This window comes from Zea mays, chromosome 4, assembly GCF_902167145.1.
Source record: "Zea mays cultivar B73 chromosome 4, Zm-B73-REFERENCE-NAM-5.0, whole genome shotgun sequence".
In the NCBI taxonomy this organism is placed as follows: Eukaryota; Viridiplantae; Streptophyta; class Magnoliopsida; order Poales; family Poaceae; genus Zea; species Zea mays.
This window is the reverse complement of record NC_050099.1, coordinates 199,899,466-199,925,164: the sequence shown is the minus strand read 5'-3', so window position 1 is coordinate 199,925,164 and position 25,699 is coordinate 199,899,466. Positions and strand designations below refer to the sequence as shown.

General features: G+C 49.6%; 1 protein-coding gene across 1 annotated transcript; it reads right to left on the bottom strand.

The window, feature by feature from the left end:
- Window positions 1-25,181, bottom strand: LOC100274450 (uncharacterized). Its single transcript, NM_001148809.1, has 8 exons — window positions 24,922-25,181; window positions 24,048-24,157; window positions 23,633-23,842; window positions 23,407-23,555; window positions 23,162-23,333; window positions 13,840-13,932; window positions 413-552; window positions 1-327 (listed from the first exon to the last, which is right to left on the bottom strand). The coding sequence occupies exons 1-8, from the start codon at window positions 24,953-24,955 to the stop codon at window positions 228-230; spliced, it is 1,008 nt and encodes a 335-aa protein (NP_001142281.1). The 5' UTR covers window positions 24,956-25,181; the 3' UTR covers window positions 1-227.
- Window positions 25,182-25,699: the final 518 nt, after the last annotated feature.

Below are 25,699 nucleotides of genomic sequence, written 5' to 3'. Positions count from 1 at the left end.
GATCCGGAAACAACTTTTTCATATGTGCTTAAGTATCAGAAATGGAGTGGGAAAACACAAGTCACGAACGGTAGACCATTACAGGCCAGTTCGAACACCCACATGCTAATAGCATTTAGGCATAACAGATTTAAGGACCATGACATGTGGCTATCCAGACAAAAACAACCGGTATGAAAAAAAAAACATGACACCAAGAGTCCAAGTGTATACGAAAGGCATGGTATTCAAAGGAAGGCGTCCTTCTCGAGCAACTTCAGAACCTCGTCCTGGTTATTCAGCTTGGCGACATCGATAGGTGTCTTCCCGTCCAGGTTTTGGAGCGTTCTGCAGTGCGTTGGAGACGGTCAAAGACTCAAAGCAACACTGATGGTTATCACAACTGAGGAAGGAGAGAGATGGTTTAACTTACACAGCAGCACCGTGCTTCAAAAGAAGATCCACACACTCCTTGCGGCCGTAGCCAGCAGCGTAATGCAACGGGGTGTTCTTGTTCTTGTCAAGAGCGTCCACTGCAGCACCAGCTTCAAGAAGGATCTGGGCACACTTCAACTGAAATGCAGTTCACCAAATTGTTTATCATATCAATAAAGATACCAAACAGATGTAACAGGTATGGAACAAGGGAACGTATCTCGTGCTCACGCGACGTCCGTGCTCATGTGAGCACTTTAAATCGTGAGTGTTCCTTCTTAATCCAACGATCAGGCTGCTGGTCAGGAACACTCATCGTTGAGGTGGGAGGGCTTAAGTGAATAAAAAGCACTAATCGTTGGATTAAGAAGGAACACTCACGATTTAAAGTGCTCACATGAGCACGGACATCGCCTGAGCACGAGATACGTTCCCATGGAACAAATGTACTCATTTTCCAAATGCATTTTACCACCTAACATTCAAGATTCTGCTATACTATGAAATCATGACAAACAGCACAAATAGATTTTAATGTTCCAGCATCAATACAACCTTCAAAGGAATATACTGCCAATCCTAAAGACCACAAATTTCAATTACCCAACAGCAAGGCCCTGAAAACTACTCTGAACACCATAACAATTACCTAAAGGTTAGAAGCGAACCATTACTAACTCCTAGGAAGCTAATGGACACTTGTGTTTCAAAAAATAGCACAGGCCGCCACCTAGGTCCAAGGAAGTGTTTTGCAGACCCTCCTAAGGCCTAGTTTGGGTATTCTAGTATTGACCACAATCCACATGTATTGAGCTGGATTTAAATGTAACTTAAACTAATTTACACACCAATCCACCTCAACACATGTGGATTGATGTCAATACTAGAATACTCAATCAAAGCCTAATATGAGGATAGTTGGTATATCTTAGCAGCCCCCCCCCCCCCCCTAAATTTAACACAATGCTAGGGACGCCAAGGTGATACTTTCATTGTTCATAAATTTATTAAGAAACCTCCTATGTTCAGTTAGGTTTTATCATAGCTGAAAAGTAACAGCATGTCTTTTAGACCCTGCACTATTCAAGAGCTGGCTAGTTTCCAAACAATAATTAGAAAACTGTGGCAAGTTTTAAAGACACCAAAACAATAAGGCCTCATTTGGATGCAAAGCATTTTTGCGGGTATTGGATAGATGCTACAATTCTGCAAAATATTTTGGGTTTTGAAAGCTGCTCGGTGTTTGGATACAAGTATACAACAACCTTGTTTCTAAAACCATAGTTTTATCAAAACCATGGTCATTTTCGAGTGTTATAGAGATAATTATGTGTGGCAGCATTGAGTTAGAGTTAGACTCGCAGCTAGAACTAGAATTGAGTCAGTTTCGAACTCTGTGCTGTAAATAGGAAGGAGTCTAACCCATCCTTAGAGATAAGATCAGATGGGACTGGTTTAAACCTACCAAGTCTATTCTCTTGCCGACTCCTATTCTGTAACAATGCCCTTGTGCCCATATAAATATATCCAATGTGGCTGCTGCTAAGGCAGGTCAAACGCATTGTCTGGTTGTTTCCAAATTAAAAGCATAAGCCTCCAAATTAGCTGCAGAATCATCCTCTAGGAACCCTAGCTGCTAGGCAATAGAGGTATTCTTCAGGAAGCCAGCCGCCAGGTCAACAGCAGAACATGGCAACCTCTTCCTCCTCTATTGGCTCCATCACACATACGTTGCTAGGACAAATTGTTGCTGAACAAGAGCAATTATGCTCCCTAGGTAGGGGTGAAAACGGGTCGGGTATACCCGTCGGGTACCGGATACGGATAGTGCAAATACCCGTTTTTCGGATACGGATTCGGGTATTTTTATATTCGGGACGGATACGGGTGATAACCGGATACTGTAGCTTCGGATTCGGGTCGGATACGAAACGAGGACTACCTGGTAAATACCCGGATATTCGGGTCGGATACGGGTACCCGGAATTCGGATACCCGCTTTTTCTTTTTCTGCATAATAATATAGTTATAAAATCGTAACTTTTACATATGAAATCGGATGAAGATAAAGTTTATATGAAAATTGTAGAGCTCGAAGAGATCTATAACTTTGTAGTACATCAATTTGTTGTTTAAACATATATTTAGGCCAAAATCATTAAAACTATGTCCAAATTTATATCAAATTAATATACTTTATCATTTTTATGTGGGGGCTTAAGGTTATCTCCACATGGGAACTTAAGATTATCTTTGTATAAACTATTTATTAGTATTAGTAACTTATTTGCAATTTTCGGTCGACGCTACGTTATTTGATGGATTTAATTGTATTTTGATGATTTTCTACGACAAGAAATTAATAATATATAAATAGCCTCAAAAAATCATGAAAGTTTACGGAGGCACAACATATGTTCATATATAACCATAAAAAATGTTTGGATCATAAGATCTATAAGATGCCCGCGTTTCTTCCATTTCACGTTCACTTATTTGTATGAGCTACATGTGAAATCACTATAAGTATCCAAGTTTCAACATAATCAGTACTTTACTTTATCATGAGGACTTGAGTTATCTTCGTATAAATTGTTTATTTGTTTTTGTAACTTATTTGCAATTTTTGAGTGAAACTAGAATATGTTATGATTTTTAATATTGTGGTGTTGGTTCTACAATGTCCTTGTAATTAGTAACTTTGAACTGCGTGATGTCAATTTTATCGGTTTCCTTTCCTACATTTGATCTATCATATACATGATTATGTATTACTTAATTTATGTATTTATTGGGCGGTTGGACAATTAATATCATCGGGACGAACTACCCGACAATTATCCGGTACCTACCCTAGTAGTATCTGTTATGTGTTTCTTACCCACCCGGATTATTACCCGGTCCCGTCCTGTATCCGTCCCGAATCTTAACTACCCGTATCGGGTTCCGTATCCGAGATAAATACATTAGGGTAGGATACGGGATGACCCTATATCCGGCTGTATCCGTCCCGTTTTCATCCCTATCCCTAGGAGGCGCAAGTCCTTCCTATTCTCCAGGGTGCCCAGCTTCAAGTATATCTTGATGGTTCAAGTGTTGCACCAAACAAGGAGATTCAAATTTCAACTGGTGACAAGGGTGACAAGAAAACAGAGATCAACCCTGAGTTCACACGGTGGTCGGCACATGAACAACAAGTGCTAGGCTCATAGTTATTAAGGCGAGTTAAGGTGAGGCGACGCCTTAGTCATTTATAAAAAATATATAGCATATATATGTATATAAATGTCAGCACACAAAATTAGGGCCTGGACACTCTAAAGTCAGAAAGAAAAAAGGAAATGGAAAAGGAAAGGAAAATTCGTACGGACTTTTATTTTGTGGCCTATCTAGAAGCCCAGGTTCCACCACACCACACATTTCTTTACCCTAATCATTTTACTGCTCCAGCGCATCAGCCGCAAAGGCACATAGCTGCCGCCACTGATTCTTCCTTCCCTCCCTCACGCTCGGCAAGCAGTCTCAGCTGCGGCGTTCTGGTTGTCCTGTGTGCGTGCCTCCCGCTCTCCTCTCCCCTCCAGTGGACCATCAATCGCGCGGAATAGCGCCCCCACGCGCAGCCGGCAGGTAGCGGGAGCCAGTAGCCGCTGCGGAGGGAGATCCCCGCACTTGGGCCACCGCAGGAGGAGGGTCGCTGACACCGTCGCAGGAGGAGGGTCACCGACGCCGTCGCTAGAGAGCTGTCGCCGCCACCAAAGGTTCCCAGTCGACAACTCCTCTGTATCCCAAACTAAACTGTGTTCTTTACCCCTTCCCCAACCCTACCCAGGGCTAAGGCATCCAGTTCTCCCGTGCCTTAAGGTCGCCTTACGCCCCAAGTGTGACGCCCTATCCTAAAGCGGACGCCTTACATCGGTGAGTAAGGCGACGACGACGCTTTACCATATAGCTATGGCTAGGCTTTATCCTCAATGACTAAAGATGTCATGAGCCAAGTTGCATCCCGCAGCATGCCCAAAGATGTATAGACTGTCCTGGAACAAACATATGCATCAGAACAAACATATGTTTCAGCCCATGCTGCCCATCACGGTCATGGTGCTCTAGGTCGTGGCCATGGGCATGGTAGTCGTGGCAAGGGCTTCTATGGTGGACGTGGAAATCACCTTAGAAGCTCTTGAAACCCTGCCGGTGTACGTGGCTCTCTAGCAGGGGCGTAGCGAGACCAACATATGCGAAACAGGAAGGTGTCAAGTACTCAAGTGTGTGACAAGCCAGGACACATTGCTCTTGACTGTTGGTACCAGTTCATACTCCAACACCAAATCTGTTGTTGCGGCCACTCATGATTATGGTATCGATACAAACTGGTACATTTAAACAGCTGCAACAGATCATATTTCCTCCTATCTAAACAAGCTAACTGTGCAGAAGAAGTATTAAGTTGCATGCACCAACCAATTCAACCCAAAAGCTTAAGCTGATAAGTGAGGTGGACAATTCACTTATATTATATTCCAACATTCCCCCTCACGTCGAGCCTCTCTTGGGTCTTAGACATGGACTAGGTGTGAGCAACAATTATTTTATTTAATTGCGCTAACCAGCAGCGGAGGCGGCGGATGCTACCCGTGCGGCGGCGGCAGAGCTCGAGGCTCTGCGCGGCAGTAACACCGACAGCTCTGTTTCTGGCGACGGCAACACCAACGACAAGCTCAAGCTGGCAAGGGAGGCAGCAGCGCAAGAGCAGGCGGCTCAATGGGCAGCCGCGCCCCCCATGGGGGCGCGCGACGGCAGCCCAGATGGGTGCGGACGCACCGACGGTGCTCCCGGTGGTGGCGGCGGCCGGGTCGACGGAGATCGCGGCCTCTACAAGCGGCGCAGCTCTCCCTCCCCGGATCGGTACCATGGTCACAGTGGGGTCCAGACCATTGTTATTAAAGCGTTAAAACGTTATGAACCAACTTTTCAAAGTTTAAACGTTTAAACGAACGTTGAAACGTCTTTTCAGACTTGACGTAGAATTTCAAATATAGAATAAGTTCATACATAAGTTGAGTTCACAAACCAAATAGATACTCAGTTATCACACTGGTTCTGAATTTCTCGATGTGCAAATCGGGTTTGATGCTGGGTTGTGATTTCGTTGCTACAGTTGTTGTCTCTCAATTCTGTTGATACTCAGTTATTACACTGGATCAGGAGTGGTGCCTGCAACTTGATTTATGTTTTTTTACTGTTGTAACCAATCTATCTAGAGGGCGACCGACGGCAAACCTGGAGGGCAGATGGAGGAGGGAGGAGAGAAGAGGGAGGAGGGGGCCCGGCGGCATACCTGGAGCCTGGAGGGCGGCCGACGGCATACCTGGAGGGCGGATGGAGGAGGGAGGAGAGAGGAGGGAGGAAGGAGGAGGGGGCCCAGCGCAATACCTAGAGCCTGGAGGGCGGCCGACGGCATACCTGGAGGGCGGATGGAGGAGGGAGGAGAGAGGAGGGAGGAGGGAGGAGGGGGCCTGGCGGCATACCTGGAGCCTGGAGGGCGGCCGTCGGCGGCTAGCGGCTCCTGGCGCGACTCTGCGTCTGGGCGCGATGGCGGCTGGAGCGCGCAAGGGCGTCTGGCGGCTCCTGGGCGCGGTGGATCAGCCGGTCGACTAGGTAAAGGCCCATTAAGGCCCACTAGTGTATAGGCGCGTAGAACATCCAAATAACAGAGAAAACGTCCAGAACGGACGTTCTACGTGTTTTTTGTAAAACGTGCGGGCGCTTTAGCCGCTAATCACGTTTTAGCGTTTAAACGACGCTAAGTGACGTTTTAATAACCATGGTCCAGACAGTTGTCAGGGACATCGGTCCCGGCGGTGGGTGGCCTACCCTCACCAAGACCAACTACGTCGAGTGGGCCGCGGTGATGAGGATACGGCTCTAGGTTCGCCACATGTGGGAAGCAGTTCGGTACGACGACGTCGACTACTACGAGGATCGACGGGCGCTAGATGCCCTCATTGCTGCAGTCCAGCCCGAGATGCACTTTTCGCTTTCCCGAAAGCGGACTGCCAAGGAAGCCTGAGACGCCATCGCTGCGACCCGCATCGGCAGCGACCGTGCCCGCAAGCACTTCGCAAGGAGTGGGAGAACCTGGCCTTCAAGCCAAGTGAGGATGTTGATGACTTTGCTCTTCGCCTCAACACTCTGTTGCAGAAGATGGTGCAGTTCGGCGACGACACCTACGATTAGGAGAGAGCCGTCGAGAAGCTCTTACATTGCATCCCCGAGAAGTACAAGCAGATCGCTCGCTCAATCGAGTCTCTGCTAGACCTCTCCACGATGACGATCGAAGAAGCAATTGGTCGTCTCAAGGTCGTCGACAGCGACGAACCACGGGCCCTCTCTAGGCCTATCACCATCGGCGGGAAGCTACATCTCACTCTGGAGAAGTGGGAGGCCTGCCAGGATGACAAGAAGGGGGAGTCCTCCTCGACACGGGGCCGCAAATGAGGCAAGCCGCGCGGAGGCGCCCAGGCCGGGGCGCGAGGACAAGCAGAGGGTAGTGCCCGCGGAGGCGCCCAAGGCGACGCCGTTGACAACAAGAAGCCGACATGAGATGACGGCTATCACAACTGTGGCAAGCTTGGCCACTGGGTCAGGGAATGTCGACAGCCACGGCGCGGCCAGGCCAACGTCGCACAGGCGGAGGAAGCTCTGCTCCTAGCACACGCAAGCATCGAGCTACCTCCAGTGGCACCGGCCACAGCAGCACTCCTCCACCTTGATGAGTCGAAAGCACGCGCTTTCCTCGGTGACGGCTCCAACAACGACATAATCGAAGGATGGTGCCTCAACACCGGCGCCACTCATCACATGACTAATCGACGGGAGTTCTTCACCGAGCTCGACTCTAGCGTCCGAGGCTCCGTCAAGTTTGGGGACGCCTCCAACGTAGAGATCAAGGGCGTCGGCTCAGTCGTATTCACCGGCGCATTTGATGAGCATAGGCTGCTCATCGGAGTCTACTACATCCCTGCGTTGAGGAACTCTATCATCAGCTTGGGACAGCTGCATGAGAACGGTTCGCGCGTGGAGGTCGAGCAAGGAGTCATGAGGATCTAGGACCCCTCTTGTCGCCTTCTTGCCAAGGTACGAAAGAGTCCAAATCGTCTTTACATCCTCAACGTGAAGGTGGCACAACCTTGTTGCCTTGCTGCTCGTCGGGACAACGGGGCATGGCAGTGGCACGAGCGTTTCGGGCATCTTAACTTTGAGGCCCTAAAGCGGCTCAGTGCCAAGGAGATGGTACGAGGCCTTCCGTGCCTTGACCATGTGGAGCAATTTTGCGATGTTTGCGTGTTGACAAAGCAGAGACTGCTCCCCTTTCCCCAGCAGTCGAGCTTCCGAGCCAAGGAGAGGCTTGGGCTCGTGCATGGGGACTTCTGTGGCCCGGTGACACCAGCTACACCAGGAGGACGACGCTACTTCTTGCTGCTCGTCGACGACCTCTTCCGCTACATGTGGGTGATGGTCCTTAACAAGGGAGAGGCTGCGAACGCCATCAAGCGTGTGCAGGTCGCTGTGGAGGCGTAGTGCGACCGCAAGCTACATGTGCTGCGCACCCACAACGACGGTGAATTCACGACGGCTGAGTTCGCGTCGTACTGCGTGGATGATGGCGTTCAACGCCACTACTCCACGTCGTACAGTCCGCAGCAGAACGACGTGGTCGAGCGGTGCAACCAGACGATTGTGGGGATGGTTCGGGCTCTCCTCAAGCAGAGGGGAATGTCGGTTGTCTTCTGGGGAGAGGCGGTGATGACAGCGGTCTACATGCTCAACCGCTCGCCCACCAAGGCACTCAACGGGATGACACCGTATGAGGCTTGCCATGGGCGCAAGCCGACGGTCTCTCACCTACGGGTCTTCGGTTGCCTCGCGTTCACCAAGGAGCTTGGCGCCACATCGGCAAGCTCGACGACAGGAGCACCCCAGGGGTGTTCATTGGCTACGAGGAGGGCTCGAAGGCCTACCGCATCCTTGACCCAGGAACACTGCGTGTGCGAACGACGCGCGACGTAGTGCTCGACGAAGGGCGAGGATGGGTCTGGGACAAGGCGATGGACGACGGCACCATCGAGTACGTCCACTTTGAGGGAGCCAGGGGAGTAGGCGACCCTTCTCCGAGTAGGCCTACACCAGCCCCCAAGTCTCCACCGACTCCGGCACCACGCTCTCCAGCTCCGACTACAACGAGCTCTTCGCCACCACGCAATCCAGCCACGACTCCGTCTACAGCGAGCTCTTCGTCACCACGTACTCCAGCACCGACGGTTCCCTCTCCGGGAACGTCCTCTCTGACACCAGCTCGCGTCGAGCACAACCCAGTGGAGCTCGTGACCTCGCTCTCCCACGACGAGGAGCACGTCGACGCGTGCTACAACGGCGAGCCATTGTGGTATCGAAAGGTGGAGGGCCTTCTCATCAACCCATCGGTGTCGGGCCCGGAGTCTCGCATTCTGGCGGGAGAGTTGCATCTTACATGCGACGATGGCGAGCCTCGGTCTTTCGCGGAGGCCGAGAAACACGTGGCTTGGCGTGGCGCGATGCAGTCGGAGATGGACGCGGTTGAGACGAATCGCACCTGGGAGCTCGCTGATCTCCCTCATGGTCATCGTGCGAACACCCTTAAGTGGGTGTTCAAACTGAAGAGGGATGAAGTCGGCGCCATCGTCAAGCATATGGCTCGCTTGGTGGCACATGGTTTTTTACAGCAGGAGGGGATCGACTTCGACGATGCTTTCTCCCCCGTGGCATGGATGGAATACGTGCGACTCCTTGCGCTGTCAGCCCAGGAGGGCTGGCACGTTCATCACATGGACGTCAAGTCGACGTTTCTTAACAGCGACTTAAAGGAGGTCTACGTACACCAGCCGCCAGGTTTTGCGATCCCTGGCAAGGAGGGCAAGATGTTGCGCCTGCGCAAGACCCTCTACGGCTTGCGACAGGCACCGAGGGCATGGAATGCCAAGATGGATTCCACGCTCAAGAGGATGGGCTTAATGCCAAGCCCGGACAAGGCGGCCATCTATCGATGGGGCAATGAGAAAATGCCCTGCTGGTGGGTGTCTACGTCGACGATTTGGTGATCACCGGCGCCAAGGATGTCGAGGTGGCGGCGTTTAAGGAAGAGATGAAGGTCACCTTCCATATGAGTGATCAGGGGCATCTCTCCTACCTGGGGATTGAGGTGCACCAGAGTGACTCTGGGATCACACTTCGCCAGACCGCCTACGCCAAGCGCATTGTTGAGCTGGCTGGGCTCACTAATTGCAACCCAGCTCTCACTATGATGGAGGAGAGGCTGAAGCTGAGTCGTGACAGCACGACGGAGGTGGACGCTACTCGGTACCGGTGTCTTGTGGGGAGCCTTCGCTACCTCGGCTACGTTAGTCAGTCCCTGCAGCGACCGACGACGAAGCACGAGCAGGTTGTGAAGAGGATCGTCCGCTATGTTGCGGGGACTCTTGACCACGGTCTCTACTAACCAAGGTGCCTTGGGGAGGCACACCTTGTCGGTTACAGCGACCACGCGGGCGACATCGACACCAGCAAGAGCACAAGCGGGATCCTCTTCTTCCTCGGCAAGTGCCCCATCAGCTGGCAGTCGGTCAAGCAGCAGGTGGTGGCCATGTCAAGCTGTGAGGCCAAGTACATAGCGGCCTCCACCGCTTCAACTCAGGCGCTCTGGCTTGCTCGCCTGCTCGGTGATCTCCTCGGGAGAGACGTTGGAGCAGTAGAACTCCGGGTGGACAACCAGTCCGCCCTGGCGTTGGCCAAAAAACCCCGTGTTCCATGAATGAAGCAGGCACATCCGGGTGAGATACCACTTTATCCGTGACTGTTTGGCAGAAGGGAGCATCAAGGCGCGCTACATCAACACCAAGGATCAGCTTGCGGACCTGCTCACCAAGCCCCTTGAGAGGATCAAGTTCCTTGAGCTTTGCTCTAGGTCCGGGATGGCCCAACTGTCCAACAAGACGACACACAAGACTTAGGGGGAGAATTGTTGGAATAAGTCTCGTGGTCTGTGGGTAGAGGGCAGCAGGCAGGGTAGCACAACAGCAGGCAGGACGGCACCTTTCCTTACTGCAGTTTTTTGACTGCTTTAAGGACAGCAAGAATCCTTACTGTAGTTTTGACTGCTTTAAGGACAGCAGGAAACCTTACTGCAGCTTTGACTGCTTTAAGGACAGCAGGTTGAGTAGAGGACAACAGTGGTTTGCTGCAGTTCTTTAGTATGAAGGACAGCAACATTTCCTTTAGCATCTAGAGGACAGCAAGAGCTTTTGACTATCCTCCTTTAGCATCTAGAGGATAGCAAGTACAGCAACATCTCTAATACTGCAGAGTAGTGTGTAGTGCAGCTTGTTCACTGTGTAGTGTGTAGTGCAGCCACTAGGGCTATAAATATGTGTCTACAACCCTTAGATGCGTATGGCATTGTGTAGTGTTTGAGAAAATAAACAGAAAATCGACTCAACTCATAGTGTCATCCTCTCGATGAGAGTAGAGTCCCGTTGCTTACATTGTCAAGATTGGTCAATGGCCATGCTGTTATTCATACCCCTATCAAATCCTTACATCTTAATAATGTCCTTCATGTTCCTCAAGCCCAAAAGAATTTAGTCTCTGTTCATCGTTTTTCTTCTGACAATAATGCCTCATTTGAGTATTTTCTTGATCACTTTTTAATTAAAGATCTGGTCACAGGGAAGGTACTACTTCAAGGTAGATGTGAAGATGGGCTCTATCCTTTGCCTATGTCCAGTCCATGGTGAGTAGGGATGAAAATGGGTATCCGAATGGTTAGGACAAATTTAATACTTTAAACTAGATATGTATGAAATTTGATGCTAACTTTTTCCTATGTTATCAAGCACATCATTATAAATAAGAATAAAATTTTGCATAGTTTTTTTAATATTTGCTCCCTACAACAAAAAAGGTGAAAAAGTATCCGTATCCGGATTTTATGTCTATCATTTGAGAAGATACATGATAAATTTGAGGTTTACCTTTATGAATCTTTACAAGCTCAATGCTAAAAACAAAAATATAAATTTGCATAGCCGATTCTATATCCTATTTATTCACAATCAAAGGAAAAAGACCAAAAAACAGTATCCGAATAAGTATCCATTTTTATCCCTAGTACTGAGGAGCTCTTGGCACTTTCAAAATGTCCCCTCATAGATAACACAGGCATCTCAGTTATACAGCCCTTCAGATTATTCAAAAGTTAGCTAGTCAAAACAAAATCTCTTGTTCTAGTGCATTAGATTTAGCTTCCCTACCCTATGTCAACTAGTGTTTCTTCAAAACCTCTAGAGCTCATGTCATGTTTTCTGATGTCTAGGGTCCAGCACCAGAATCACCAGAATCTTTTGGTCGAAAAAAATACTATGCAAGCTTCATTGATCACTGTAGTAAATTTACTTGGGTCTATATACTACAATATAAATCTGAAGTCTGAGAAATTTGTCGAGTTCCAAAACATGGTTGAGCATTGTTTTGACACCAAAATTCTTGCAATGCAAACTGATTGGGGAGGTGAGTATCAACGTTTGAACTCGTTTTTCACAAAAATTGGCACCACAGACTCTGTTTCTTGCCCCACGCACATCAGCGAAATGGCTCGGTTGAGCGCAAACATCGACTCATCGTTGAAGTTGGTCTTTCTCCTTGCTCAGGTATATATGCCTCAAATTCTAGGATGAAGCTTTTGCCACCGCTGCTTATCTTATCAATTGTCCCATTAAGTTACTTGATTTCTCCACACCTCTAGTTCCAAAACATGGTTGAGCATTGTTTTGACACCAAAATTCTTGCAATGCAAACTGATTGGGGAGGTGAGTATCAACGTTTGAACTCGTTTTTCACAAAAATTGGCACCACAGACTCTGTTTCTTGCCCCACGCACATCAGCGAAATGGCTCGGTTGAGCGCAAACATCGACTCATCGTTGAAGTTGGTCTTTCTCCTTGCTCAGGTATATATGCCTCAAATTCTAGGATGAAGCTTTTGCCACCGCTGCTTATCTTATCAATTGTCCCATTAAGTTACTTGATTTCTCCACACCTCTAGAGCATTTGTACCATTAAAATCCTGATTATACTTTTCTCAAAACATTTGGTTGTGGTTGCTGGCCTAATTTTGCGACCTTATAATACTAGAAAACTTCCTTTTCGATCCATTCGGTGTGTGTTCTTGGGTTACAGCATGATGCATAAAGGGTACAAATGTCTCAAAGTATCATCAAGATGTATCTATATCTCTTGTGACGTGATCTTTGATGAAGTTTTCCTTTTACTGAATTGCACTCTAATGCTGGTGCAAGACTACGAGCTGAGATCAATCTCTTACCTACAAGCCTACTTCCTTCACCAAACTTTGATAATGGGGGTAATTTTACACAGCTGACCCTTTATTGACTAATGATAACTTGCCTGGAGATACTATTGCTGCAGAATAGAAAGAGCACAGTGCTGCTACCTTGCCAATGCATGGCACCACACAGCAGCAAGGGGGTGCTGATGATGTCCAGTAGCCTGACGACAAGTCTGGTAATGCTCAAACTGCTGAACAGAACCTCACTCAACAGACTCAACATAGCTGCATGTAATATCAGAGCTATGTATCTCACAGGAAATCTAGTGTCCATTCTGTGAACAGTGCAGTAGTGCGGCCATGTGCACGCTCTGCTGGAGACAGCCTAACAGTGCCCGACTCCTAGTCTGCAACAATGGCCTTGTGCCCATATAAATATATACAATGCGGCTGCTGCTAAGGCAGGTCAAACTCATTGTCTGGTTGCGTTCTCATAATAGAAAACTAGAAACTCCACTCATGACCTCTTTTTTCTAAACCACAGTTTTGTACTCCCTCCGTTTTTATTTATTTGACGTTTCCGACCGGTTAGCACAGATTAAGGTAACAAAAATGTGACTAAATTGCCCCTAATTTAGAACTCTGTCCGCAGCCTCTGCAGCTCATTTACTACTGGTTTGTTTGGCACCGTCGTTGCTTTTGGAGAGAGTATAAAGGGGTAAAAAATGGAAAATTGTTTCACTTTGTACTACCAGCGACATGTATTTTGAATACTTTTGGTTTGTACTACCGGCCACCGGCGTCAATTAAAAAGAAACGGAGGGAGTACATCTTTGGCTTACAAAACCACAGTTTCATGATACCACATTTTTCTAAAACTACGTCATCCAAACAAGCCCTAAAAGAGAAACTTTCTGAAGACTTTAGGAAAATGGATGTCCCACGTGCCTTGCCTAGTCATGTGGTAGTATGATAAACAATTTTGAAGTGTTGGTATCGCTTGGCATTCATTAGTTCCACAAGTTAACAAGGCTGAAGAGATCTGCATACCTCACCGTACCCACATGCAAAATGTAAGGCCCTTCTTCCCTCAGAGTCTTCTTCATCCTTGTCGGCTCCACCATCTAGTGCTTTCTTGAGACCCTATTGCATGAATTTTAGAAGACAACGTCAGCATATCAAAATCAAAACCCAGTAGGCAAGGTGGCAACTGTATTTACTGTGAAGACAGATAAATGATGTTTACAACAAAACATGCAACATTGATGACTTTATCAGGATTATTAATAAAACATACTGATAAGATCCTTGATCTTATAGCAGTTGTGAAGTGTGTAGGCCGTAGGAATGTGGGATTCCAGGTCAAGGTCAGAATTTTCGACTTCAGGAAAGCACCATGGTGGTGTGGGTGTAGAGTGGCGGCACGGTAGCGAGCGAGGGAGAGCGAAGACGTGTAGGAGAAGCCCTTAAGGCCCGGCAATATGTTTGCCTTCATCTGGTTACATTGTCCTTTTTTTCTCGAAACACGCAGGAGAACTGTGCCCCATTATATATTAAGCAGAGGAAAAAGAGGTCTAAAGAAGACCAGGTACAAAAGCCTCCTTACAGAGGCCAGTAGCAAACATAAAGAAAAGAATCCATCCAAAAAAAAGATTACTACACAGCAACCACAACAACCCTAAGCCTCAGCAAAAGGGACAGCCAAATAGGAGGCCCTTCGCTCCAGCAAATTCCCACTGTCTTCTCTCCTCTTCTACAGACCTTAGGATCACAGATAAATTAGGAGTCCCCCTATCGAAGATACATTTATTCCGATGATTCCATATATCCAAGCCCCCAAAACGATGAGGGAGTCAAGGCCTCTTTTGATAAGCCCTTCCCACCACTTCAAGGACTCCGTCGGCTGAGGGGCTAGAGAATGCATCCCAAACTTTCTCAATAGATAATACCAAAATTCCCTTGCAAAGGCACATGACACAAGAAGGTGATTCAAGGTTTCAGCCTCTTGTTCACATAAGGGACATTTTTCTGAATGATTCATACCTCTTTTTGCTAATCTATCAGCTGTTCAGCATCTACTGTGGGCAACCAGCCATATGAAGAACCGACACTTTGGCAGGGCCCAGGTTTTCCACACTATTTCATAATGACCAAAAGAACTTGATCCTAGGAAAAGGCATTCATATGCAGATTTTGCCGAGTAAATGCCATGAGGTGCTATGCTGAAAATATGCTTGTCCTCTGTTTCAGGCTGCAGCTCAACCTCTGATAACAAGTCCCAGAGTTGAAGATATTCTATCAAAACCCCCACTGAGAGAGCTCCTTTAATACCAGAAACCCATCTCCTAGTCAATATAGCTTCTTGGACAGTCCTGTTGTTGACATACCGTTTAGGAATTGTGTCAAACAACTTAGGAGCAAGGTCTGCAATTCTTTTTCCATGCAGCCACTTATCACTCCAGAACATGGTATTGGACCCATCACCAACTTCAGTGACGACAACCTCAGAAAAAAAAAGGCTCGAGCTTTTTGGGGAACATGAATAGGGAGACCTGTCCAAGGGCGACTTCAATCAGTCTTTTGCAGCCATAACCATCTCATGCGCAGAGCCCAGCAAAGTTCTGTAAAATTGGAAATACCAAGCCCTCCAAGCTGCATAGGCCGGCATACCTTGCCCCAAGCCACAAGACAATGGCCACCTGTAACTTCTTTTCAGCCTCTCCATAAGAATCCTTTTCTAATTTTGCCAATAGCATCGAGAGCCCATTTTAGGGATATTAACTGCCATTGCTAGATACACAGTCATGCTAGTAAGGACATGCTGAACTTGGACTCTCCTTCCTGCCCTTATTAATAGGCCAGCCGTCCAATTTGGCATCCAAGGATCAGTGGCCAAATTTTGATCTAGGCTACAAAGTTGAAAAGCCTGAACTTAGAAGGAAACCAGAGAGACCAAGAAAGTCTAGGATTAAGCCATATGATGAGGTTAGCAGTAGTAAGAAAAGGAGATTGTGCCCTGAATGTGGTGAACTAAACCATACAGCCAATACTTGCGAAGGAGGCACTGCTGCTAGTCAAAAGAGGATGATCGCATCTTCACAACAAAGTGCAGATGATAATGATGTCATGTGAGTGATGCTTTCAGTTTGAACAACGCTATCATTTTTTGCTCAACCCTTTAATCATTGCTAAATTAATCACGCCTCTCTTTTCAATGTGAAGCCCAAGTGCAAGTACTACTATGTCATGTACGGCCGCACTTACAGGCGCCGTCGTGACGCCAGGAGGGCTGCAGATCGCGCAGCCAAGGCAGGCGCCACAATCAGTGGCTAAGTTTAGAAAGATAAGGATTAGTTTCCCTCTTGCATGCCTTAATAATAGGAGGGATTGGTTAAGATTAGTTTCCTTTTCATATGCCTTAATCATAGGAAAGGTTGGTTGAACCAGAGGCTATATATATGCCGTGTAATAGGCTGGGAAATAATCAAGAAAGATCAATTATCCAAAACTGCTCTTCTCCCTTGCCTCTCTCAAGCCACCGGTGAGGAATCCCTCACGGTGAAGGTCTGGAGCGCGACTACGAACTGCGTAGCCGCGGTCCAGCGACGTTGGGCGTCGAGGCGCTTGACAACCTGGTATCAGCGTCACGTCGATCCTCACCCACCCGCCCTTGCCCTCCACCATCCCCTTCCACGCCCACCGCCTCCACCGACCACTCCATCACCATGGCTGAGCCCACCATCAAGGACCTCATGGAGCTGATGCAGTTTTTCCAAACCGAGTTGGCTGCCGTGAAAGCCACCATAAAGGACAAGTCGTCCTCGTCGTCCACCGACGGCGGCGGCGAGCGCGAGGATCCACCTCGTGTGGATCGGCCCCCCAGGTTCCAGAAGCTCGACTTTCCCCGGTTCGATGGCACCACCGACCCGATGCTCTTCATCAACAAATGCGAATCCTATTTTCGCCAACAGCGCACCATGGCGGAGGAACGCGTGTGGATGGCCTCTTATAATCTGGAGGACGTCGCGCAGCTGTGGTTCATCCAGCTGCAGGACGACGAGGGCACACCATCCTGGGGGCGGTTCAAGGACCTCCTCAATCTTCGCTTCGGGCCACCACTCCGCTCAGCGCCCCTGTTCGAGTTGGCGGAGTGTCGCCGCACCGGGACCGTGGAGGAATACTCCAACCGGTTCCAGGCCCTGCTGCCGCGCGCGGGTCGTCTCACGGAGGGCCAGCGCGTCCAACTCTACACAGGCGGTCTCCTTCCCCCGTTGAGCCACGTCGTTCGCATCCACAACCCGGAGACACTTGATGGGGCCATGAGTCTCGCCCGTCAGGCCGAGCAGCTGGAGTTGGCACGGGGACCGCCACCGGCCGCCAGGGGAGCCCCTCGCGCTCTTCCCCCAGCGTCGGCGCCCAAGCAGCCGCTGCTCGCCCTCCCTGCACCACCCGCGGGCGCGCCCCAGCCGCGACCAGAGGGTCCGCCCTTGAAGCGGCTGTCACCGGAGGAACAGGCGGAACGGTGCCGCCTCGGCCTCTGCTTCAACTGCAATGAGCCATACACCCGCGGCCACAACCGTGTCTGCCGCCGCATCTTCTACCTCCATGGCGTCGAGCTCACGGCCGCTGCCGAGGAACTCGCAGGGGACGACCCGCAGGACGGCGCCCCTGTCTTCTCCCTCAGGGCAGTCACTGGCATGCCCATCTGCAATTCCATGCAGGTGCGGGCCACCCTAGGCGCCACCACCCTCCTCACGCTCCTGGACACCGGCTCCACACATAACTTCATTGGGAAGGATGCCGCCCGCCGCACCGGCCTGCCGATCCAGCCGCGGCCGCACCTCACGGCCACTGTGGCCAACGGTGAACGTGTCACCTGCCCAGGAGTCATTTGTCGCGCCCAGGTCATCATCGAGGGCGAGCCATTCTTCATCGACCTCTTCGTCATGCCGCTCGCAGGGTACGACCTCATCCTGGGGACTCAATGGATGGTCACCCTTGGTCGCATGGTGTGGGACTTCGTCGACCGCTCTGTCTCCTTCCTGCACCAAGGCCGCCAGGTCTCCTGGTCGGACGTCGCCGACCGTCAGCATCCCCTGCTCGCCGCTACCACGACACCGAGCGCCCTCCTTGAGGAGCTCTTGCACTCCTTCGACGGGGTGTTTGCTGAGCCGGCGGGTCTGCCCCCGCAGCGAGCTCGGGACCACGCCATCGTCCTCAAGCCAGGCTCTACACATGTGGCGGTCCGGCCGTACCGCTACCCGGTGGCGCACAAGGATGAGTTGGAGCGGCAATGCGCCGCCATGTTGGCCCAAGGCATCGTACGCCGCAGCGACTCGGCGTTCTCCTCACCGGTTCTGCTGGTCAAGAAGCAGGACGGGGCTTGGCGGTTTTGCGTGGACTACCGCGCCCTTAATGCCCTCACCGTCAAAGATGCCTTCCCCATCCCCATCGTCGACGAGCTCCTTGACGAGCTGCATGGTGCGCAGTTCTTCACGAAGCTGGACCTTCGCTCCGGTTATCACCAAGTCCGGATGCGGCCGGCTGACGTGCACAAGACGGCGTTCCGCACCCACGACGGCTTCTACGAGTTCCTGGTGATGCCGTTCGGATTATGCAACGCCCCGGCAACCTTCCAGGCGCTCATGAACGACGTGCTCCGGCCATTCCTCCGTCGGTTCGTTCTTGTCTTTTTTTATGACATTTTGATTTATAGCAAGACCTGGGCAGATCACTTGCGCCACATCCGCGCCGTCCTCGACGAACTTCTCCGCCATGTCCTCTTCATCAAGCGATCCAAGTGCATCTTTGGGTCCCCATCGGTGGCGTACCTAGGCCACGTCATCTCCGCCCACGGTGTGGCCATGGACCCGACCAAGGTGCAGGCCATTCACGACTGGCCGACACCTCGGTCAGCGCGCGCGGTGCGTGGGTTTTTTGGGCCTCGCTGGGTACTACCGCAAGTTCGTCCATGACTACGGCAAGATTGCAGCACCCCTCACCGCGCTGATGAAGAAGGAGGGCTTCTCCTGGAGCGACGAGGCCCAGGCAGCCTTCCAGGACCTCAAGATGGCCGTGACCTCGGCTCCGGTTTTGGCGCTGCCGGATTTCACCAAGGCCTTCATCGTCGAGTGTGACGCATCCACACATGGCTTTGGGGCGGTCTTACTGCAAGAACATCATCCGATCGCCTACTTCAGCAGGCCAGTCGCCCCCCGTCACCGCGCGCTGGCAGCTTATGAGCGGGAGCTCATCGGGCTGGTGCACGCCGTGCGACACTGGCGGCCGTACCTGTGGGGGCGCGCGTTCCTCGTCTGCACCGACCACTACAGCCTCAAGTTCCTCCTCGACCAGCGCCTTTCGACAATCCCGCAGCACCATTGGGTGGGCAAGCTCCTCGGCTTCGACTTCTCGGTGGAGTACAAGCCGGGCACCACGAACACCGTCGCTGACGCGCTGTCTCGGCGCGACACCGACGCGGAAGGCTCGGTCTTGGTGCTGTCCGCGCCCCGCTTCGACTTCGTCGACCGTCTCCGTCAGGCTCAACTTCAGGATCCGGCCCTAGTCGCCATCCGGGATGAACTCGCGGCCGGCACAAGGGGCGCACCATGGTCGCTGCTCGACGGCATGGTGGCATACGTAGACCGGCTGTACATCCCGCCGGACTCCCCACTGCTGCTAGAAGTGGTGGCCGCTACGCACGACGACGGTCATGAAGGGGTGCAGCGCACTCTCCATCGCCTCCGCCGCGATTTCTTCTTCCCCGCCATGCGCCGTGTGGTCCAAGACTTCGTCCGCGCCTGCGCTACGTGCCAGCGCAACAAGTCTGAGCACCTACACCCGGCGGGCCTGCTGCTGCCCCTGCCCGTTCCCCAGGCTGTGTGGTCCGACATCGGCTTGGATTTCATCGAGGCGCTGCCCCGCGTTGGGGGTAAATCAGTGATCCTCACCGTGGTCGACAGGTTCAGCAAATATTGTCATTTTCTTCCTCTGGCTCACCCCTACAGTGCTGAGTCTGTGGCCCAGGCATTCTTCGGCGAGATCGTTCGCCTCCATGGGATTCCTCAGTCCATGGTGTCGGACCGGGACTCCGTGTTCACCTCGGCGTTCTGGAAGGAGTTAATGCGCCTCACAGGCACCAAGCTGCACATGACGTCCGCCTTCCACCCGCAGTCCGATGGCCAGACGGAGGCGGCCAACAAAGTCATCGTCATGTACCTCCGGTGCTTCACTGGGGACCGGCCCCGTCAGTGGCTACGTTGGCTACCGTGGGCGGAGTACGTCTACAACACGGCGTACCAATCATCACTCAGGGACACTCCTTTCAAGGTGGTTTACGGCAGGGATCCTCCCTCCATCCGTTCTTATGAGCCTGGCGATACCCGGGTGGCAGCGGTGGCCAAGACAATGGCTGAACGCGAGGAGCTCCTAGCGGATGTTCACTACCGTCTGGAACAAGCCCAGGCCGTCCAGAAGAAGTTCTACGACCGCCTGCACCGACCGGTCTCCTATATCGTGGGCGACTGGGTGCTGCTGCGCCTGCGTCATCGGGCAGCCTCCTCCCTTCCCCACGCGCCCAAGGGCAAGCTGAAGCCGCGCTTCGTCGGGCCGTATCAAGTCACAGAGCTCATCAATCCGGTGGCAGTTCGCCTAGCGCTACCTCCGCGTGCCAAGTTGCACGATGTCTTCCACGTCGGCCTTCTCAAGAAGTTCGTCGGCGCCCCACCAGCTACACCACCTCCTCTTCCACCCACTCACAATGGGGCGGTGATCCCAGAACCGGAGCAGGCTGTTCGGTACAGGTTGGCCAGGGGTATTCAGCAGGTGCTCATCCGCTGGAAAGGGCAGGCCACTACTGATGCTACATGGGAAGATGTCGCCGACTTCCGCGACAAATTTCCCCATTTTCAGCTCGAGGATGAGCTGATCGTCGAGGGGGGGAGAGATGTCATGTACGGCCGCACTTACAGGCGCCGTCGTGACGCCAGGAGGGCTGCAGATCGCGCAGCCAAGGCAGGCGCCACAATCAGTGGCTAAGTTTAGAAAGATAAGGATTAGTTTCCCTCTTGCATGCCTTAATAATAGGAGGGATTGGTTAAGATTAGTTTCCTTTTCATATGCCTTAATCATAGGAAAGGTTGGTTGAACCAGAGGCTATATATATGTCGTGTAATAGGCTGGGAAATAATCAAGAAAGATCAATTATCCAAAACTGCTCTTCTCCCTTGCCTCTCTCAAGCCACCGGTGAGGAATCCCTCACGGTGAAGGTCTGGAGCGCGACTACGAACTGCGTAGCCGCGGTCCAGCGACGTTGGGCGTCGAGGCGCTTGACATACTACAAGGGGAAGGATAAGGGGATTAGTAGATGGCAACAATGACCCAAAGTGAGTACTCCCTCCAGTCTTCAAATACTTGATGTTTAAGAGATTTTCACTTTGGATGCAAATACTTGATGTTGAAGCATTTGAAGCTCATTTTGGACTAGTCCACACATTCTCCCACGACGCATGCTTAATTATTCTTAGACGTTTCGTTTTTTCCACTGCAGTCTGCATGCTTGCATGCATTCAACCCACTGGCCCTAAAAAAAGCAAAAACTAGAACAACTGAACGCAAAAAAATCAGAACGAATGCATGCTAGCATGCAAACGTAAGCAAAAAAGGTTAAAAAAAGACTACGAGTGCAAAAAAACAAAAAAACAAAAAGGCTACGCGAACGACTGCATGCAACGTTTGCCAAAAAAATGTAAACCAGAAGGAATGCATGCTAGCATGCAAACTTTAGCCAAAGAAAACATACGCAAAAATAAGGGTAAAAGAAAGACTACGAGTGCAAAAAAACGGAAAAAAAAGACTACAAGAATGACTGCATGCAATGTTTGCCAAAAAAATGTAAAAACGCAAAAATACGAGTAAAAAAAGTATCGTAAAGGTTTTATCTCAGGACCTACTATAAATTTTTTTTCCAACCCAACCATCTAGGCTAACATATTACTTTGTTTGCTGTGGAACCTAGTCGCATTTATTAGGGGTACTATAGGAAAGAACAACCCTATTTAATAGTTCCTTGGTATATGAAATCATGTCCAAAACATCAAGTATTTGAAGACTGGAGGGAGTATTGGATGCTTTTCTGCCCATTAAACTCAATTTTAGTCAATAATTGTTGTGAACCTCTTTCTGTAACATGAAGCTTAAGGGCGTGTTTGGCATGGCTCCAGAGCAAAACTCCAAGGAGGAGCTAGTCAGGGCATGCTAAACACTCTAACTCCAGAGTTGTAAACTCTATGGAGTTTTTGGAGCTGCAGTACAATTTTTTGGAGTACCTCTTTTGCTACTCCAAAAACTCCAAAAAAGCAACCTAGTCATGGAGTTTTGAGTTATTTACCCGTCATTGCCACCGGTTATGAGAAACAATCTAAATTCTGGAGCAGAGCCGCTCCACCCAGAGTTTTAGAGTAGAGCTGCTCTGGGGTGGAGCAGAGCCATGCCAAACACACCCTAAGTACAGGTACGGGATGGGAAAGGGGAAGAGGAAGAACAGCTGGGAGGCTAGCTGCATTGTTAGGTTTCGATGCTTGAATGTGATGTTTGCCACCTGAGGTGTTAAAAATCACCTAAGCTTGGTGCTTTTGTTGGACATGCAATGCAGACTTAGCTAGTCATACATGTTGCATGTACTATTGTTTGATGCTTTGGGGCAAACTTGTGTGCTAAGCTGCCATAACATGTTGGTGGGTGGTCTGAACATGTTACAATGTGTCATGGTTGATATATATTGTCTCGTGGTTTAATGGGAATATCGAAGTTGTGCCATAATGTTGTCCGATTTTTTGTTCCGCAAATTTCTTAGTAATCTGTTAAAACACTGTCTAAAAATTTATGCCAAAAGATGGGTATAACCACAATCTATTCGTAAAAACAAGGGTAAATTCGCATGGGCATGATGGTCTTTTTGTTTGACATTTCACACCATTCATGGGACTCAACAGAACAGGGGTAAGCCTTTCCTTCGTTTTCAAAATACAGGTAAATTCACAAAGTTAAAAAAACAGCGGCAAAGTAACAATTAGACAGCAATACGAGGGTATAAATGCCAGAGCCATATTTGAAAACATCCACATTATTATAGATAGCTACAAGAAACGTATAACCTAGAAACACCAACATGATTATGACATCTACAAGATTCTATGTTCCAGTGGCATCACTCAAATTAAGTAGATATATAGCAAAGACCAAAAGGTAGTAATGGACATTGATGAAGTAGATTTGTAGTGTCAGCAGCATATAATATAAATATATATGAAAAGTCCAAAATAACTCAAAACAAAAATAAACACAAAACATTCAAACCAATGTTCTCATTACCTCTTCATCACCAACACTGGCAGTGTGATGAACGATGGATTCATCGTCATCCCCACCTTCTTCCTCAGTTTCTTCAGTACCAGAAGGTTCAGCAGAAGAACCTGCACCAAATGGGAAGCTAGCTCCCATTGCCTCACCAATCTTTTGAAGAGTATCAGGGTCGTTCCAGTACCTAGATGCAGACAGGCAGGAATGTCACAAACGAAGTCTATAAACAAAACATATCTACAGTAGATATGACTTACTTCATCATTGCAGAAGGGCCCCCATTCTCTAACTCATCAAGAATTGACTTCATAGCTGGATCTTCCTTAATGCGAGACATACGCTCTTCCAGCTGCTCCTTATGTGATGGACTACTAAAGGTTTCCAGCATACTGGACATAGCAGGATCCTGAGCCAAATAACTGACACTTAGGACTGATAGACAAATAAGGCAATGGAAACCAGCCAGGAGTTTTCCAATGGCACCTGCATAAGAGCATTCCCCAGACGCTCTGCCATGGTCATAAACTGGGGGTTTTCCATGACCTTTTGCATTGTTTCCATGTATTGTTGAGGATTTAATGGAGGTGTGCCCTGTTCTCCTGTGCTTTGAGCACTTCTCTGTAGCTGCTCAGCCATCCGGTTGAATGCAGGATCCCTTGCAATTTGATCTGCCATCTCCTTAATAGATGGATCCTGCACATAACAAGGGTAAACTTTGAAGCAACCTGCAAAGGGTCCATTAAATGAAAGGTAATGCAGATTCTGATAAAGCTAGAGTGCAAGCATGTAAAACTACAATAATGCATTGATAGTGACTCAGTGAACAACATGATCCTGTAAAAGTAATTAGGAAGATCATTATGTACTACAGATTTTATATAGCCATAGAGGGGCATACATTGAGCAAACTTTGCATAGAACCAAAATCAAAAGGATTTGAAAAGCCTGCTGGAGGAAGCCCTTGACGTTCGTCGGAAGACCCTTCGGATTTTGGAGTTTTCTTCTCATCTGCAAAATAAAACGATGCAGACAAAAACACATGTCATGTGGTAATTAACTATGACACCAAAGCAAAATGAAAGCCATTGAAAGAAACTGAACAACAGTTTGGTGCGTTCATAAATAATCCGTAGTTGAGTCAACATGATACCATTGAACTTCTTTAACCTTATTAGAATGGAAGGACACTACCTATATGTTTCAAAAAGATAAGGCAGACCAAAGTAATCCAGTCAAATGCACCAGAAATCTGGTCAAACACACCAGATTCGACACCTGTAAACACTAGAATTCCCCCAGAAACCTAACACATTAGGAATTTAACAGACAAATTGAGTTGAAGAGGCCACTTATATTTCCTACTCCGGCCCACCAGTGGGCAGCCAAACGAATTAGCAAATTCTCATCGATCAATTGCAGAAGCTACAAAACTAATGCCATTGACATCCCTTGCGTGCAGAGGTGGACTTAAGTAGGGCGTGAGGGTACAACTGATCCTCCGATTTTCGGCAGACAGACTGCTAGCGGCAGCAGTAATTCACCTAACAAACACCCTAACACTAAGATCGAGCTCGCGCAAGGTCCGAACCATGGCATGGACAAGCAGATTGGAGTAGCACTGTACCAGACACAGCAAACAAAACCCCAACTGACTGGATGAACTGCAGCAGGTCGATCCACAGAGGAAGATGCGGGCTCGATTCTCCAAGCACAACAAAGATCGGAACAGAGTAGAATACAACACAAGCGAGCGAGAGAGAGCGCGCGCTCACCAGCAGATCCGGGCGGATCCCCACTCGACGCCATCCCGGTTGAGCGACGGGGTACGGCACACGCTACTAGCTGGGAAGAATTCGAGGCGACTTAGCTCTTGCTCCGGTGGAAGCTGGCCTGGAAGGGCGTGCTCCGCCTCGGCGAACGGAGAAAGGTTCGGCCTTGCCCCTCGGCGGCGCTGGTGGGCGGTGGCGTGCGGGAGGGAGTAGGGTCGTAGGGACTAGGGGACGGACGAAACGAAGGCACGAAGCGGTCGTCGGGACTCGGGAGGTGAGCTGGAACACGTAGGTGGGCCGGATCGGGGGCAACTCAGAACGGAGCAACGGGCCGAGGCGCATATGGCATGTTTGCCATATTGCGCCCATTTAGACTGTTTGGTTCAGATTTTTTTTACCGGCTTTTCCGATAATCTAGTTGTGAGAAGAATCTGGCTGTATAGAGAATCTGAGTATCATTAGGATTACGTACGAAGGAAGATAAAGTTATCCATGGAGCTCAGGATCTATAAAATGATGGATTACTACTATTGCGACGACTCAACCAATTATATGTTTATATTGATTTTGAATGATTTTTACTCAAACGAATTTTATAGAAGCTGGCTGAAAAGCTGAGTGTTTGGCAGTCCGCAACAGCTTTTGGTGGCCAGAAGCTGCGAAAAGCCGAAACAAACGGGGGCTTTATCTCGTCCTAATTACTGTCGCGGCTGCAATGCCTACGCCTACCGCCTCGCCTCGCCTAGGGATGGCAACGGGCACATTTTATCCGCGTGCCCGC